This window comes from Arachis ipaensis, chromosome B01 (genome assembly GCF_000816755.2).
Source record: "Arachis ipaensis cultivar K30076 chromosome B01, Araip1.1, whole genome shotgun sequence".
Lineage (NCBI taxonomy): Eukaryota > Viridiplantae > Streptophyta > Magnoliopsida > Fabales > Fabaceae > Arachis > Arachis ipaensis.
The window spans coordinates 61,973,020-61,992,492 of record NC_029785.2 but is presented as its reverse complement, the minus strand read 5'-3'; the positions used below and the strand labels follow the sequence as shown (position 1 = coordinate 61,992,492).

The 19,473-nt window shown below is 34.6% G+C and overlaps 1 protein-coding gene across 7 annotated transcripts; it reads right to left on the bottom strand.

Moving 5' to 3' along the window:
• LOC107630993 lies at positions 16,778 to 19,197 on the bottom strand. 7 transcript variants are annotated; one of them, XR_001618463.2, is made up of 6 exons: positions 18,631 to 19,195; positions 18,489 to 18,544; positions 18,108 to 18,166; positions 17,395 to 17,506; positions 17,234 to 17,301; positions 16,778 to 17,014 (listed from the first exon to the last, which is right to left on the bottom strand). XR_001618463.2 is itself a non-coding variant. In XM_021122012.1 (5 exons), exons 1-5 carry the CDS (start codon positions 18,758 to 18,760, stop codon positions 16,997 to 16,999), a joined length of 282 nt encoding a protein of 93 aa, XP_020977671.1. In that variant the 5' UTR covers positions 18,761 to 19,192; the 3' UTR covers positions 16,778 to 16,996. The 7 variants fall into 7 exon arrangements, 4 of the variants coding, with proteins under 4 accessions (XP_020977671.1, XP_016189789.1, XP_020977666.1 ...); XR_001618462.2 differs by having other exon boundaries at positions 18,489 to 19,197; XR_002361960.1 differs by lacking the exon at positions 18,631 to 19,195 and having other exon boundaries at positions 18,108 to 18,197; positions 18,489 to 18,624.

The window sequence follows — 19,473 nt, the reverse complement described above, 5'->3', positions numbered from 1 at the left end:
TTCAATCCCAATTCCCTTTTTCTCTTCTGTTTGATGCAATTTAATTTTTCCTTGTTTAATTTCTGCAAATCCACATCCCAATCCCCTTTACATTTCAAGCAATTTACATTCCTTGCACTTTAAGATTCCGCAATTTACATTTCTTGCACTTTAAGTTTCTGCCATTTAATTTCTTGTTCTTTAAGTTTCAGCAATTTATTTCTTGTTCTCTTTACTTCAATGCAATTTAATTCTGCAAGTCACAAAACCATCAACCAAATCTTGATTCGCTTGACTAAATCAACCACTAAACTAAAATTGCTCAATCCTTCAATCCCTGTGGGATCGACCTCACTCCCGTGAGTTTTTATTACTTGATACGACCCGGTACACTTGCCGGTTAGATTTGTGTGTTTTGGGAGAAATTTATTTTTCCTCCAAAATATCTCATCAACTATGCACCTCTTGAGCATAACGTTTGAGGCAACGTTGGAGCACCAACTTTGGCTCTAATGTTGCTTCCCCTTTCTTCTTTCCATGGCCTTTTTGTTGCTTGTTTGCTTTCCCTTTCTTAGCTTCCTTTCCACCTACAATCAACCAAACACTTGCATCAAAATTTGCTATAATCACAAGATATTTGCATCATTCAATCATCAAACAAAATTTGCATAAAATCTTATGAAAAGCACATAAATAACCAAGTTTGATTGAATCAATGGGTTCATGAAATTCTTATCCAAATACTTACTTAAGACTCAAGAAAGTGCATAAAACCTAATTAAAACACAAGAAAAAGGCTTGTGAAACTAGCCTAAGATGCCTTGGCATCATTTATCATTCCCAAACAAATGGCCAGGCCGAAGTGTCTAATAGAAAGATCAAGCACATACTCGAGAAAATTGTTAAACCTCATAGAAGGGATTGGAGCTCTAGGCTTGGAGATGCACTTTAGGATTATCAAACAGCTTACAAGACACCGATTGGCATGAGTAGTCTGTTCCGCCTAGTCTACAGAAAGGCTTGTCACTTTCCGGTACAGGTGGAGACAAGGCTTATTGGGCTGTGAAGGAATGTAACTCAGGATTGGGAGGAGCTGGAGTTGAAAGGAATCTGCAACTGGAAGAATTGGAGTGCATTCAGCTAGAAGCTTATGAAAACTCAAGGCTCTACAAAGAAAAGATGAAGGCAGTACATGATCAAAACATCAAGAGAAGAGTGTTTAGAGCTGGAGATCAAGTCCTTCTCTATAACTCGAGGTTGAGATTAATGCCGGGCAAACTGAGGTCAAGGTGGGATGGACCTTATGTGGTGGAAATTGTTGAACCGTATGGAGTTGTCCACTTGGTCACCCATCAAGCCCTACCTTCTTCAAGGTCAATGGCCACCGTTTAAAGCTTTATCAAGGTAAAAAGTGAAGAACAACAAGGAGTTGGAGATCTTTCTCTTGAAGGACCCGGCCAAGGAAGAGGACTGAGCTTATAGACCGTCCAACTTAAGGATGTTAAAGAAAAGTGTTAAGTGGGAGGCAATCCACCATGGTTTGATCTTCCTTATCAATAGTTTTTTTTTTATTTATTTACCTATTTTTGTTTCATAGATGTGTGTGATCCTTTTTCAATAATGCATATTTGCCTTTCTTCTCATATAATAATAAAAAAAAAGTCCGTCTCAGGCGTGCGCATGGCCGACGCGCACGCGTCATATTTGATGCTGATGCTCTCTGGTACAAAAACCAGAGAGTTATGCTGAAACCATGTGGGTGGGGTGTCAGGGCACATAAACCACCTGACGCGTACGCCTCGCTGACGTGTACGCGTCACCCACAAATTTTTCCTTTTCCACACGTGAGCGTAACCGACGCGCACGCGTCATATGCTAATACTGCAATCTCTGGTCCAAAAATCAGAGACTTGCACTGGAACTGTGCGGGTGGGGTGCTAGGCACACAACCCAACCCACGTGTGCGCCTCGTTGATGCGTATACGTCACTTTGTTTTCTGGCTATCCACGCGGGAGCGTGGCCGACGCGCACGCGTCGTCTCTGAATGCTGCCTCTCGTACAAAAACCATAGAGTTGTGATGGAACTGTGCAGGTTTCGTGCGTCTAGCTTGAAAAGTAGTCACGCGCATGCGTGATCAATGCTCACGCGTCACTTTCACTTTTGGGCTTTCCACGCGTACGCGTGGATGACGTGCACGTGTCACAGCGCAGATTCAATTAAATCAACGCGCTGCCCTGCTTTCTGTCACTCTCCTTTCTCCTTCTTCTAAATCCTAATTCTTTCTTTCTTATTCTTTCTTCTTACTTCTTCTTTCCTTCTTACCCTCTTCCATCACCACCAGCGGACCACCACCGTCAGCCACCACCTCTGGCGACCCCAACTTCCTTCTTCTTTTTTTCTTCTCACTCCCTCTTATCTCATTCTTACTTGCATTTACCCACCTCTCTTCCCCTTCTTTTCAAGGTTTCTTTTATTACTCTATTTTACTCTTTAATTCTTCTTTTGTTTCTTACATTCGAAAATTTTAATTGTTCTTAATTTTTTAGTTTATTATTTATAGTTTCCTTCTAGTTCTTTTTCTCTCGTATTTTTGTATTGGTGTTGAAATTTCAAGTTGAATATTCTGTGAGTGGGTGGATTATTTTGATATTTCTTGATTTGTTTGTGTTATGTGGTGTTGCTTTGATAATTGAAATTCTATTTTGGGTCTATTACACACTTGGATTTCTTCACCTGCCTCTTGTTTATAATATGCACACCAAGTGTTTGTGAAAAAGCACAAATGTTATCTTGATTTATTTTCTATCTTATTCTTGCAACTTAGTGCTTCTTTTTCACAAACACCTATTCTTCGTGTGTATTGAGCTTATTTTCCATGGCTTTTCATCATCAAAATGCTCATTATTTGTGGCTTGCTATTTCGGGTGTTTATCTCTCTGAGTTTAATATTCCTTCTTTTTCTTCCTTTTTCAGGATGGCCACCAAGAAAGGGAAAGAAAAGGCCTCTAAAAAGACACCGGCTAAAAGGCTGACTCAAAGAGCATCTGCTAAGGCGCAAACCTCCTCAAAAGTCAAGCCAGCTTCTAAGCGGTTAAAGAGAACCATCCGAGTTGATGAAGCCGAGAAGGAATTTCCTGCAAAGGACTCCGCCAGCTTCACTAACCGCTATTCTGAGCGGATGTTCCCAATCTTGGTAGAGAAAAACTACCACAATGAGCAACTCCTACTTCTTCCAGACCATTTCGTTCAATTTGTGGTGCCCCACATTGAGAGGCGGCATTGGGGATTCTTAAATCGGAGGCCGCGGGAAGTTAATCTATCTTGGGTAGTTGAGTTTTAATCCAGCTATCACACGCCTACCCTTCAGTCAGTTTATGTGCTCCAAAAGCAAGTTCCTATCTTGGAAGATGCTATTCAGTGGGTACTTGATCTTTTACCAAGTCCAGAGGGGATGGATGCTTACCAAGAAGTGCAACTTGAGCGCAAGAGATTCGATTTTGACTGGAAGCCCGTCTTTAGGGTTATTGCACAACCCAAGAGTGAGTGGATTCCTAGAAGAGCCAGGGCTCAACCCAAGGGTATCTCAGCACAGTAGCTCACTATAGAGGCTCGAGTGTGGGCACAGATCATGTCTGCAGAGGTGACAATTCCAACCCCACATTGTTCATCACTGATGGCACGGAGGTCCGTGCCAAGCTTTAAGTGTGGGGAGGTCGATAACTGACTCCCGAAGGTAACAACCCTCTTTTCTCTCAACACCAATATTTTAGTTTTCTTTTGTTAGATAGGATAACTTGCATGTGTAGTTAGTTGCTTGCATTTAGGTACTACTTGGTTGAAGTAATGAATTCTTTTCCAAGAAACTATTTTAGGGTATTTCACTAATTTGAATTAAAATTTTTGTTGAACTTGCCTGAAGAAATTTAATTTGGAACATGGTTTTAGAGCTCAAACACACGAGCCTAGTGAGCTTTTTGAACCTATTTGATTGGTTGCATCTTATCAACTAATATTTTGTTTTGGTGTGTGTTGTTCTCTCTAAAATTGTGATATTTGTCTTGCTTGATTCTATATTTCTATTTCTTAATGTATGCATGCACTTATGTGATTGTGGCCTTTGTTTCACTATATCTGATGGTGCACAAAATTACACTTCACATAACTGAACCAGCAAGTGCACTGCGTCGTCCAAGTAATACCTGAGTAAGTCAGGATCAATCCCACGAGGATTGTGATTTGAAGCAAGCTATGGTTATCTTGTAGATCTTAGTCAGGCGGATAGAAAAGTTGGTTGGTTGTTTAAAGCACATAAAAGTAAAATAAAGATAACGTTACTCAATTGATGGTGAAAGCAATGATAAGAAGATGATTAAGGCTTGGAGATGCTTTGTTCTTCTAGATAATTCCGGTCTTACTGTCTTCTTCAACTGTGAATGATTTCTTTTATGGCAGGTTGTATGTGATCAACGCCTTTCTTGAGAGGTTGCTAATGCTCCTCCAGATTTGAACCCCAGGGTTAGTGCGGATCCAGTCTGATTGAGGGTGAAGCTCCTACAGTCCATTCTCCTTAGTGATCCTACTCAAAATACCATAGACAAGGTCGAATCTTTCGAATCAAAGAATGCTGCGCCTTTGGTTCTAGCCTTTACCACAAAGACTCTAATCTCCCCATACCTCGGCTGAACTGGTGTCTCGAGAAGTCTCCAACGAAGTCGTGGATTAGCCATCTAAGAGATTTATAATCAAGCTAGTGGTTCATCATTGTCCGATGAAAGACTCACTCTGAACCCATGTAGAATGAGATAACCTTGTGCCGGTTCAACGCATTCATAAGGATGAAGAATGAAGATACATCTTAGAATAGAGAATCAAACACGGATTGAAGATAAAATATTAATACTTTATTAATCCATAAAACTCAGCAGAGCTCCTCCCCTCAACCTAATGTTTAGAGACTCATACTGATAGAAAATACAATGTGAAATTCAAAAATATGCTGGAAGTCTCTCAAATAAGTGTTCGAATGGGGGAGGGTGAAGATCTTAAACATGGGTGATCTTCTCCTATATATACTAATCTAATGACTAAGGATTATATAAGAAGGGTTAAATAGTCTTTTAATACTAAAATCCACTTCTGGGGCCCACTTGGTGAGTGTTTGGGCTGAGTTTGATTGAGATCCATATGCTAGGAGGCCTCTAGGGCATTGAACGCTGGCTAGAAGGTCCTTTTTGGGTGTTGAACGTTGGTCTGTTCTCCTTTGGGCGTTGGACGCCAGAATAGGGCTGGAAGCTGACATTAAACGCCAGTTTTGGGCCTTTAATTCTGAAGCAACGTATAAAGTATTATACATTGTTGGAAAGTCCTGGATGTTAGCTTTCTATAGCCATTAAGAACGCTCCATTTGGATGTCTGTACCTCCAGAAAATCTCTTTTGAGTGCAAGAAGGTCAGATCCTGACAACATCTGTAGTGCTTTCTCTACCTCTAAATCAAACTTTTGCTCTAGCTCCTCAATTTCAGCCAGAAAATACTTGAAATTGCATAAAAACACACAAACTCAAAGTAGAATCCAAAAATGTGAATTTTGCACTAAAACCTATGAAAACTTAATAAAACTTAAACAAAACATGCTAAAAACCATATGAAAATGGTGGCAAAAAGCGTATAAAATATCCGCTCATCAGCTCACATACCCATATAGCCTTACCCTTTCATCACCCCTTGCAACCCAATGTTGAGCCTATGTTATCCCATTTGTTCTTTATTTTAGCACATCACTAACTCTAAGCGGAAAACAATAAATGTCCCTAATTTGAATCCCTGGTTAGCTTAGACTAGTGAGAGTGTACATGAATTAAGTGTGAGAAATTTGGGTTTGAGGAATACTTGGTTTGGGAATTGGGTATTTTATATTCTTATATGAAAATGTAAAAATAGTTTGGGCACTTGTTCATGCATCCAAAACTTTAATCATAAGCATTAACTCCTTTTGTATATATATTCTCTACCATAATTCAAAAAAAAAAGAGAAAAAGAAAAGAAAAAGAGAAAGCAATAAAAGGGGACAAAATGCCCCAAGGTAAATAATGATATCAATGCATATGATCTGTATTCAAAAGTATCAAGGTGCATGAATTTGTGTAAAGATAATCAATGGGTAGTTAGGAATAACATTGTAATGACATGGAGTGCCTTAGGTTAGGTGGGAAGTTTAGGTTAATCAAGGATTCGGATTTTAGTCCACTTAACAAAATTCATTCTATGATGTATTATCGTTCTTCATCTTTATGAATCTGGGGTGGAACAAAGTATGACCCCTTATTCTACATGAGTTCTTTACGAGTTCTGACCCAGAAAGTGTTGAGCTACAGCTTGAGAATACATCACAAGTTGCAATAAGTTATTTGGGCTAATTGAGATACATGACACGAAATCTCGTTAGTGATGGGTAATTGAGGTCCCTATAGCGCTAAGGCTAGAATCATAGAGCTTCATTCTCCGATCCGGAAGATCGACAGAGATTGAATTGTGTGAACTTCACCCTCATCCAGAGTGAATGATCAGCGTCCTGGAATTTGATTTGGACCATAGGAGATTAATGACCACTACCCCTGGCTTAATCACTTACAGCCTTGCCATTGAATGAATCACTTATGGTTAAAGTAGTCAGTAAGAAGTATTAATCCAGAAGAACAAGCATCTCTGAGGCCTTAACTGGTTTCTACTATTTTTTCTACGTCAATTCTTTATTGCTTTTGTTATTGTTTTGTTTATGCGCCTACAACAACAACAATCAACTTTCTATTTGCCTGACTAAGATCTGGAGGATAACCACAACTTGCTCAATCCGACAATCCTCGTGGGATTCGACCTTCACTCACCTGAGGTATTACTAGGACGACCCGGTGCACTTGCTGGTTCAGTTGTGTGAGTTTCATTTTCGCGCATCAAGTTTTTGGTGCTGTTGCCGGAGATTGTTCAAGATTGACAAACTAATGGTTATCTTGCTCCTTAGATCAGGTACTTTTTATTGTTTTTCTTTTTGTGTTTCTTATTTTCTTTTCTTAAAATCTTTTTTCAAAAATCTTTTCATCTTTAGTCATTCTTTCTTTTGCTTGAGTCTTGTGTCAAGTCTTAAGTTTGGTATCCCTTTGGTTTTCATTTCTTTTCTCGAGTCTTTCAAATGTGTTCATGTTTTTCTTTCTTGGAGTTCGAAATTTTCTTTATGGTATTCTTTATTTGATTTCAAAATTTTTAAGTTTGGTGTCTTTCTGTGTTTTTTCTTTTCAATTTTTCGAAAATTAGTGTCTTTGATTTCAAAATTTTTAAGTTTGGTGTATTTTAGTGTTTTTCCTTTTCAATTTTTTAAAAATTTGTACCATTGATTTTAATTTTTTTTAAGTTTGGTATCCATCTAGTGTTGTTCTTTTGTTTTTAATTTTTAAGTTTTTTCGAAAATTTTTAATTTAAATTCAAAAATTTTAAGTTTAGTGTCTTGATTAGTAATCTTGTTTTTCTTGTTTAACTTTTCTATCTTTAAAATCTTTTTCTTATCTTTTTTTTTTATTTTAAAAATTTTGTTATCTTATCTTTCTTTTTAATTTCAAATTTTAAAAGTCTAGTATTCGGTTAGTTTTTCTTTCTTTAAAATTTTAATTTTTAAAATCTTTCTTTGACTTTCTTTTTTTAATTTCAAAATTTTTCAAAAACAAATCTTCTATCTTAAATTTTTAAAATCTGATCTTATCTTGTTTGACTTTTTCTTTCGAAATTTAAATTTTAAAATTCTTTTATTGACTCTTTTTTTTTAATTTCAAAAATTTTCAAAATCAAATCATTAATTTTAGTTTTAAATCTTGTTAGTAAGTTATTTGTTTTATCTTATTTTAATTTTAAAAGTTTGGTATCTCTTTATTTCTTCTTTCTCTCTCATCTTTTTCAAAAATCTCCTACCGCTTTCTCTCTCTTCTTTTTCAAAAATTCTCAATTCCTTTTCTCTCTATTTTCGAAAATTTCTTTTTAAATAAAAGACACCTTCCTTTTCTTTTCTCTTTACCTTAGCTGTAACACCCTAATATTCAAATCCTTATGCTCGAGTCATAAGTCAATGATATTGTGGTGGTACAACTCTCAAGGTAGATTTTTATTACATAAATAAAGTATAATTAAAAGGAGTACTAATCGAGAAGCTTGAAAAGAGTAAATTTAAAATCGCGAAGTCGCAGCACTCACGCATCGACAGCTAAAAGATAAAGTGTGAAGCCGAAAGCGATATGCAGCTAAAGGCATAAAGGAAAATAAGAGAAAGATAGTATATAGATATTTAACATTAGTAAATAGCCACTAGTCGTGACCCGTGAAGTTTAGGCCGGCTAGGGTACAATATAACAGTAGTTGATAACAGAAACTCCTAATCTCTCCCAATTGAAACATAAGAGCCTTTATAGGCAAGTTCAAAAGAGTTCAATACATAATATAAGCTTTTCAAAGTAAAGGTGGAGAGATTCTAAGCAAAATATAAAGTAGAGAATATAAAGATCTTCGCCATCTCTCAGATGAACCACAGCTCACTTATGAGCACCTGTACTTGTATCTAAAAAATAAGAGATATATACGGAATGAGAACCCCCGACCCAGGGTTCCTAGTACGGTAAAAGTGCCAAATAAATACAATGCATTGTAATAAAAACTCACTAAACATCCTAAACTTCCTTTCCCCAAATATTCATCCTATGTTCTCGCTAATCCATAAATAGGCAACTGTCATAAGGGAATGCTAAATCTGATTCATATTCCTCATAAAACTTCCTAACTTTCTAACTATCCAACAAATCATAATTAGAATCATAAGCCAAACCATCAAAGTTATTTTATCTCAGTAATTCTATATCAATACTTCATATCCTCACCTGGAGCAAGTGAAAACACTTCACTGCGTCTACCCAGGGAGCTCAAAATATCTCATTATCTACCTGGAGTAAGTGAAATCACTTCACTGTGTCTACCTAGGGAACTCAAATTATCTCATTCAGTAATCATCATTTTACATCAATCATATCATTATTCCATTTCAACAAGAATAGCCCTCAGCGTCAACCGACACTAGCATGAGGGACATTTCAGTTGTACAAACACAATCAATACAGATAAGTAAAACACAATTAAGGTACAAGTAGAACATATAGCATATAGTCAGGTAACATAGCATATATGATATAACAATCCAAACAAATAGGCAAGCCCAAATAATTCAAACATATGCAAATGATGTATGCCTGCCCTTTGGCTGATGAATCTCATCTGTCGATTATAAAGCCAACCCGACATGTCCTGGTAGCTAACCATTGGACTGTCCCTCTGTCGTGCATCCCCAACTCGAGTTATTCACAATCATAATCATAATCACACAACACCCACACTGGTGTTTATTCACGGGGGCGAGCTCATATGGAACTTTCAGAGTGTGCGGCCACACTTACGACATAGGGTCAGCAGAATCTCGGATCTGAACCTGGAGCAAGTGGAGCCGACCCACTGCATCTACCCAAGGAAATCCAAAACTCAGATAATTTCACAAATCTCAAATCAACATCGACTGGGAGCAAGTGGGGGCTAACCACTGCATCTACCCTAGGAGTTGCAAACCAAACTCGGAGCAAGTGGAATCAATGTCACTCCATCTACCTAGGCAGATATAGCTCACCGCATCCCGGAGCAAGTGGACCAATGCCACTGCATCTACCCAGGTAGGTGTTTAAAAGCTCGAACTGGAGTGAGTGGAGTCACCAATACTGTCGCTACTACCCAAGTGTCACAAACTCTGACCCAGAGCAAGTGGGACGAACCACAACCCTTGCGTCTATCTGGGGAGCCTCTATACTAACCAACCTGGAGCAAGTGGGGCGCAACCACAACCCTTGCATCTACCCAGGAGGTACGTTCTCATATGCCCAAGAGGAACCAAGGAGGGGATCCTAACCTCCCACCATCTCATTGGGGGCGATTTTACAATATCAGGAGGAACAAGGAAGGGGATCCTCACCTTCCTTCATCTCTCTGGGGTCGCACTTTCGAGAAAGAGAGCTCAAGATAACAATCATTCAAAGCCATATTTTTATCTCCAGACATAAACCAATATTTATCATAGCCATCCGGCTCATAACATAACCCATGAACAGCCAGTAATCATTATTAAATACAGCCCTTCGGCTCACGGCATACACCGCACTTCCATCATCACCCTCAGCAACTCATACAATTATCATTACTCATCATTCATCATTGACTCTCTCTTTACTTCATCCACAAGTTGCCACATGTCCTAGCTTCTTTTCAATACTAGACAAACTATAAAGATTTAGGACTTAGAGGATGAAAATGGAGGCTTAAAAGTCTAAATTCGGCTTTAAAAACACAAAATCAACCTTTGCTGAAAACAGGGTCACGCGTGCGCGTCGCCCACGCACACGCGTGGAAGTCAGAAAAACAAAGTGAAGCGTGCGCGTCGTCCATGCGCACGTGTGGTAATCAGAAAAGCAGAGCGACGCGTATGTGTTAGCCACGCGTACGCCTGGGTGCGTTTTGTGCTCCTCGCACAAAACCAGCACAGTACCCGCACAACTCTCAGGATTTTCTATGGGGTATTCGCATCAGTGCAGCGACGCGTACGCGTCGGCCAGGCGCACGCATGGGTGAGTAAAATCAAGACTGACGTGTGTGCGTCGGCCACGCGTGTGCCTGGGAGCACGATTTTCCAAAATTTTTACTAAGTTAAAAAGCTGCAGAATTACACTTTTAAACCCCAAACTCCCAACACACATAACTTCTTCTACAAATTTTTTTTCAACCATTTCTGAACCATTGGAAATATCGTTGAATAAACTTTCATAAAAATCTAATTTTGAAGAATTCGAAACTCGGTGGACCGAGTTACGGACCGCTAAAGTTGGTCAAAAATAAGTTTTTACCCAAAAATAGAAATCACCAATTTTTTCAATGTTCACAAGCAAAATTCATTCCAATCATCCAAATGACCACAACCCAACCACATTCACATAATTACCTCAACCAAACCAAACTTACCTCATCTACACAATTTCACCCAAAACTATCAAATTCCATACCTCAATTCCTCAAACCTTATTATTCAATAACCAAACCAATTATTCACACATTCAATATCTAAAATCCATCCAATCTCTTATATCATCACACAATACACACATCAACTTTCCTTCCTTACCTCTTTCCGGCCTCTGGCCTAAATTCACAATTTAATTGCATATTCCACAAACCAATATTCATTATCCAATTCATCAAATTCTCAACACACCAAACATACAAATACACACAATTATCAACTCAATCATTAATTCATATGACATATCAACTATGCATATCAGCACCAACCATATACACAATTCAAACTTAATCCTAGGGGCATCTAGCCTAGGAATTCTCATTACACCACACGGTACTTAAATGAAACTTAAACCGTACCTCTTGTAGACAAAATAATTGAGCTTCTTCTTGGAAGTCTCTACCAACCCTTAGCTCCAAGCCTCACCTAAGCTCCTCAAGGAACACCAACCTCCCAATTGTTCACCAAAATCACCAAATACACTAACATAACCAATTTCACATATACACATTAACCTAGGGTTCATGAAAATGAAAAATCACAAGGGTTGGAGCACTTCTTACCTCAGCCCATATGAAATGTAGATAGAAAATAGGGTTTTTTCGGACGAATTTTGAGACGAAATTGAAACAAATTTTGAACAAATTAGAGACAAATTTTTTCTTTCGAATAAAATTGGGACGAATTTTTTTTTTCCCAAAAAGCCTTGTTGCTAATTTACATTTTGTCTGAAATTTCGTCCGAAATTTTTTTCAGACGATTTTGTGACAGATTTTGGATAGGCATTTATCTATTAGATTTCTAACTATTATGATGCATTTTAGATGAATTTTAGACAGATTAACCAACATAAAGACAACGTATTTCAGACAAATTTCAAACATAAAAATATTTCTTTTTAGACAAATTTCAAACAAAAAATAAACTTTATTTCAGACAAATTTCTAACAAATTTAGTCTAATATAACAAATTTTTTTCGAACAAATTTTAGACAAATCAAATATTTCTTTTCAATTAAATTTTAGACAAATTTAATTTAAAAGAATTTACATATTTGAAACAAATTTCATACAAAATAAAAAATTATTTTCGCACAAATTTTCTACAAATTTAATATAATATTTCAAACAATTTTCATACAAAATAATTTGCTATTTAATATATAAATATTTTAGAAAATAAATTGTATTCGATTTGCTTTCTATATTAAGACCATCATAATCATTTTTTTCATATTACATCATTGAAATTATAAACACATAATAAAGTCATGAAAAAACCAATTACCATAAAAGAGTTAAAAAAAATATTTATTATTAAAATACTTGTCCATAAATGTAATCAAACTAAAATAAAAAAATAATTAAACTAAAAAAAAAACCTTTAAAAAGGTCAAATATCATGAATAAAATCAAATGTACTAACTAATTCACCTAAAAATTCCTTAATCTAAATTAGAAAAAACATATACTCCAAACATTAATCACTCATGTTATCATCCTCATCATCACTAGAGCCTGTCCCAAGCTCATCATCCGCAAAAACAGACATGGTTGAAGGAAGTGGGAGATTCAACTTTTCATACAAAGCATGAAGTCTTTTCAGTAGAACCAATTCTTTTCTGTTGAACCTTTAGTTGATGTCCTTGATCTTTTAACTTGTGCTCAGCATCATTCAACTTAACCTTTTGCTCTGACCACTGGAGAATAGATAAATCAAAACAAAATGTTAAATTCAAAGACATTGGCAAATGATAGAAAAAAAAGTGTTAATAGAGTTGAAGGAAAATTACTAACAGTGTTAATAGGATCAAGAGTTTGTATTGAATCAACAACCATAGCACGAAGGGAAAGAAGCTGAGCTTTCTTGCTTGTTGAGGTTCCCACATACAATATTTCTATAAAAGAAAACAAACATATACAACATATTTGAAAGAAAAATGGATGGTGAGTTACTCTTTATTAATAGTTCAACTCCCAAATGGCAGCAAGATAAACTGGATTCCTTGTCAATTGATTTGAAACCTGAATTAAAGCACTCAACAAGTAAGTTTTGATGCGGTATATATATATATATCTTTTATTTCATGGTAATTGCTAAGTAGTTCATTCAAAATATTCCAAAAGTTTTCCATTCTAATTTGCTTATAGATGATTTAAAGAAAGTTAAAGACTCTTCACTTGCTCCTTGGACTGATATTTTGGATGACCCAAAGCAGTGGACTGAAGAGAATACATTTTTGTTAAGTAAAAAATTAAACCAATAAAAAGCTATGACTTGTTGTTTTCTAACATGTTTGATAAAATCATATTACGTGTTAATAAGTGAGATATAGATGTCTTAGGATTAATAACTTTTTTTTATTATGACGGATGATTTATGAAGGAATCATGCTTTTATATTTTTATTCTCACTTTGAAGATGGAATTAGACACAAATGAAAGTTGTGAATTCAGAATTTGAAGGTCTTATCATACAACACATTGGGAACGAAGGACCAATGGAAATGTCTGTTTACAATGTGCAGTTTACATAATTTGTGATAGTTAGAAGATCATAGAAGTGATCAAACATATTGATAACGAAGCCAATGACTGTATTAAACATTGTTGTTTGATTAATTTTGTAAATATAACCAAAAACAATAAGAGAAACCAGAGAATGCAAAGCATAAACTAATTCATTAATTGATTTTGTAAATATATTAATCTTTATAGTAGCTACAACATATAAATCAAATGCAAAGTATCACATAGACATTCAATCAAACATGTGGTGTGCAATTCAGAAATTCAGCATAATCAAGCAATTTTCAGCAACATTCAATCCATAAAATAAAGATTCGAAATTAAATATTCCTTTTATATTAATAGATAAGATGGATAAGATAAGATAATTGTATTGAATTATATAAAGGGGAGCTAGAGGCCCCTCAGTTACATTCCTCATTCCACACATATATATTTCATAAATCCATTCTAACTTGAGCGTCGGAGTGTTCTTGCTAAGTACCGACCCTATCGCTCCAGTCAAACAATCTAACAATTGTTTCGACTCATAAATCTCCAATCCATCTCATAAGCCATACTAGAGACTTCTAGATAAGTAAAATTTTTTTTTGAGCTACTGTATCTATATATAGTGTGCTAAAAGAGTCAATTGAAAAAAAATTCTTTATAGATAAATTCTTTTTTTAATAACTATCATTATGTGATTTTTTTTTTTGGTGACTTATCATTATGTGGTTTAATGTTCATTACTATAATTTTCATTATTAAAAATTTTAATATTACTTTAAGGGTAGTTCTTTATTTAATTTATCTTATTTAGTTGTCAGAACCGAACCGGTAATTGAACTAGTCAGATTACTGGATCACTAGGTCATTAGTTCAACTGATGGATCACTGGTTGAACCAATTGACTCGGTCCTATATAAATAAAATAAAATAAAGTCAAAAGTTTAAAATTAAAATTTAAAATACATATTTTTACTAACATTTTAAAAATATCAAGTTATTTTAAAACAATATAGAGCATGAACAATGGCCAACATTTTTTTATAGTTTTAATCTTGTATATAAACTAATATTATTTACTATCTAATTTTCATATTTTCTATATTAAATAAAAATCTTAATTCTCTAATATTTTCCATTAAATTAATGTGAAATACAAATCTGTGTCTAGACAAAATTTTTATGCCGATGAATTAATCAGTTTATGATAATTGAAATTTTATAAATAATAGGCCAACACATTAAATTATTGATCCTTTTTATGTAATGTAGATAATATTTTTTTAATTGAACAAAAACTTATAATTAATTATGCAATTAAAATTAATTTTTTTATTGTATTCAAGACTAAAGCAAGATGTGAGATTGAGATTGAAACACAGAAGATTTTGCATATCAAGAAGATGCCACAAATCAATCTATATAACAATCATATCTCAAATAATATTGATATTATTATTGATTTATTGGATACCGATAGTACAAGATATGAAGATGATGATGATGAGATATTTGAGAATGAGGACGAGGACGAGGATGAAGATGAAGACGAGGACGAGAACAATGAGGACGAAGATCAAACTGAATAGTATGAAAAAATACACTATAAAATGTATTCATTTGTATTTTCTTTTTTTAATTTTTAATATACCTTAATCTTATATGAAAAAGTATATGATTTTTTTATTGTGATTCTATTAGATACACTTTGTCTTAAATTTTGAATTATTATAAAGTAAATAATTAAAAGAATAAATTAAAAAATAATAGACTAATTTAAAATATAAATAATATTTTTATACTAGATGTTAAAGTTTTTCAATAAACATTTAAAATTCGTTTGAAAACTGATGCACTTTCAAACAGAATTTACAAATGATGTTATTTTCGTCCCAAATTTGTGGAAAAAAATTTTAGTTACTTCGAAGGGTTAGCTATAGTAAAAATATTTAAGACTAATTATAGACAAATTTGGGATAGAATTAACATTTTTCAAAATGCGTCCCAAATCCGTTTGAAGTTATTGCGCATGATCAGATAGAATACGGATGAATTATAGTTTTTGTCCAAAATGTGTTGCTAATCTGTATGAAAATTTTGGCACCATCCAAAATAAAATTGGCGCCAAAATTTGGGACAAAATTTAGATAAATTTAGGATAGAATATATTATTTCAATGTCTCCACTAAAAATTGTTCAACATTTGTCTCAAATTTGTCCGAAATGAAAAAGTCATTCAGAGGGAATAAATTTCGTTTGAAATTTTCGTCCGAAAACCCACTTAGAATCCATGTTAGAGTATCCCTAAACAACCAAAATCACAAGATTTTAACACTAACTACCCTAAAAACGCATAACAGTGGGGAATCTCGAAAATTGGGTAGAGATGAATGAAATGCTCACCACAAAACTGATATAATTGTAGAGGATAAGAAGAGCAACATGTGACCGCAAACGGCTCGTCAATCAGAGTTCCGTAGCAAAAGTTATGGACATTTGAAGGTGGAGCTAGGATTAGGTTTTCTCCTCCCTTCTCTATTCTCCAAAGTTGCACCCCTACCCTCTTATTTTTTTAGTGTTAATGAGCTATATACTATGGCCCGGTTCACTTATTTTTGTTCGTTGGCCCAATTTTGGGCCAAAACCTTTAAGATTAGAGTTTTAAATCGCATTTTAAATATTTCTATCTTCCCTAATTATAACTCCTAATTTATTAGCCTTATTCACTTATAATCACTACAAGAAAAAGCAATATTTGTAACAAAAAAATTGTTACAAAAAATCAAAATTTTGAAACAAAAAGATTTTGTAACAAAAAAAATGGCCGTTGCAGTATGTCCCGTTACAAAGTAATATTTTGTAACAAATTTTTCTGATACAAAAGACCCAAAATCATTACAAAAGTGATAACAAATTTTGATCTTCCAAATATTTTTTGTGATAATATATTTTTCCTATCATAAAATTTTGTTACAAAATGTAACTTGATTTTGTAACATTTTTTTTCTTTAGTTACAAAACACTATTTTGTAATAATTTTTTTTAATACAAATTACACATAATTTGCCAAATTATATTATTTTTTAATTAATTAATATATTAACTAATTTACTTAACAAGTCAACATTTATATAATATATAATAACAAATATCTTTCTTTCATTTAACTAAGAGTGTTTTATAAATCTTCAACATATAAACTTTAAAGTACAAACTAACAAGATATATTGAAGAACCCTAATGAACTAGATAGATACATTGGACAAAAAAAACAAGGAATTATAAATCTTCAAAATGTAAACTACAAATTACAAACTCCATTATGTTCTTTTAGTTCCTTTCTCATGGAGAAGCTTCTAATAAGTGCCACACACCTGAAAAGACCACCAACCAAAAAATACTAACTTAAAAAATAAGATTTATTTTTCCTTTAAAAATGCACAGGAAAAACAAAAAGATATACTCGTATTATTCAAGAACTACACCCTTGCACTTTGAGGAGTAATGAGCTAGTGATATACAAGACAATTAAGTAGTTCCTTAGTGAAAACATTAATCTTTCGATGAAAAACTAGATAAATGTTAAACCATACCAAAAATTCCTTTACACCAAAACATAACTGCAGATCATGAAAAGTAGAGTTCCAGTCAAAAGATTTTCCTGCATCACCCAAAAGGCAAAACAAATAAACAAAAACAAGTCCTCAAAACCAACCAAACATTTGCAAACAAAAAAGATAGTCAAAATTAGCACCAATTTTGGTTTCAAAATAGTACTCCATGCAATAACTTTTCACATCATACTGCAGTTTAGGTTTGATCTTGTATGTGTTTTTGGAATTCTCCAAGGGAATTGCACCTTTTCCCTAGAATCAAAGAAAACAGCAAAATTCCATTAATAGAAATGTAAAGAATAGGAAAACACACTTGGTATACTAAACTAATAATATCTTAGAACTGACTATTAAAGATTTCAATATGCATACTAGCAGCAACTAAACAAATTGTATTTACCATGATATAATCCAAATCAAACATACAATTTATTTAAAAAGAAAGTTAATTCTTAAATTCAAGTCCTGAAACTTGAAATTAAACAAGCATACCAATAAATTATTAGGACCATCAGCCATCCAGAGACAATAAATTACCTCAATTTTAGAAATGAACCTACTTAAGATAAACTTGCTTAGATAACATAAGCTTAGATAACATTTTGACATACTTAGGATACACTTGCTTCACCAACTAAGTAGAAAAAGAACTTGTTAGTTGTTACTTCTAATCCAAACATGAACAATACATATTGATGATAAAAACTGCAAATGAATCAATGAACATACAAGTATACAAGGCACTGTATGCCAAGTAAGGAACATACTACATAAAAGTAAAACACTTTCACATATTAATAATTAAACATTAGCTAGAAACCTTACAGAATAATAAGGAATTAAGAAAACTTACAGAATCCAGCAAATGTAATAGAAAGCATAACAGCAGAAACAATGATAAGGGCCAATCTCCTACAAGCCATAGCTCATCTTTGTTAATTATCTATAAATATATAAATAAAATGGTATACATATAGTTAATTATTATTATAACAGCAGAAGCTGAATGATCTATTACAGAAGCCATCAATGGAGAAGAAAACTCAGAGCATAGACAGTGAATCAGAAAATGGTGACACAACAAAGAGTGGTAGTGAACTTAAAGTCAAACCAATAAGCCAATCATCAATGTCAGCAAGATCATCACAAATAGAATAAAGAACAAAATTAGAATTCAACACTAATAATAACAAGCAATGCTCAAATGTGACATGATAAAGCTTCTAACATATACAGAGCTCCTAAGCAATCTTAGCTACTCATCAACTCCCTTGAGCTTGCCCTTCCCTCCTATCCGAAGCTCTTGATGGAAATCAATGACAACAATATTCCCAAAAATTAAAGAAAATCAAAATCAGAGGGGAGAACGCTCTTACCAGCAGTGAATCCCGGCGAGGCAGCGCTGTTTTTTGGCGACAGAGGCTCAGTGACGCAACCCCTAACAGCAGTGACGACGGTGACTACACAAACAGCGACTGGGGCGCAGTAGGGTGAACAACGCCTCATCCTTTTTCCTCCGTCTTCCTCTCTCCACGCGTCTGTCTCTCCTGTGCGTCCTCAGCTTCGTTCGTGATGGGAGATGCAACAGCGGTGGAAGCTGGCAACGACCCGCTCGCGATGCAGACGAAGACGGCGGCGGCTTCCCTCGGCGACAGCAGAACGCGAAATGACGGCGGCGATGGAGGCACAGTGGTGCTCCTTCCTCACGAAGCTCTTCCTCTCACTCAACGTCTCCTCCTTCCTGACAGCGACACGACGGCGCGGCGGCAGTGATGCCCGTTGGCGCCATCCTCCCTCTTCCCCCTCTCCTTTTCTTGTACTCTGATTCCAACTTCCCCCTTTCTTTTCCTTTCTTTCCCTCTTCGTTCTTCCCTTTCTCTTGCTGTGTGTGTGTTTTTGTGTTGTGTGAGTGCATTTGGAGAAAAGGGGTGTGACGGCTAGGGTTAAGGTGAGTAAGTGGGTGTGAGTAGAGTTAGAACAAAATTAGAGTTTTTTTTTGTGACTTAACAAAATTAGAGTTAGAATTTTTAATTTGAGAATATTAATTTTTTAATTTAAAAAATTAATTTTTAGTCAACATTTAAGATTTGATTATTTGTAAAAATTATATATTAATTTTATAAAAAAATATAAAATAATATATACTATTTTTAAAAATTAATCATTTAATCTTGAATTTTTTATAAAAATAATTAATTAATACAAATAATATTTTAAAA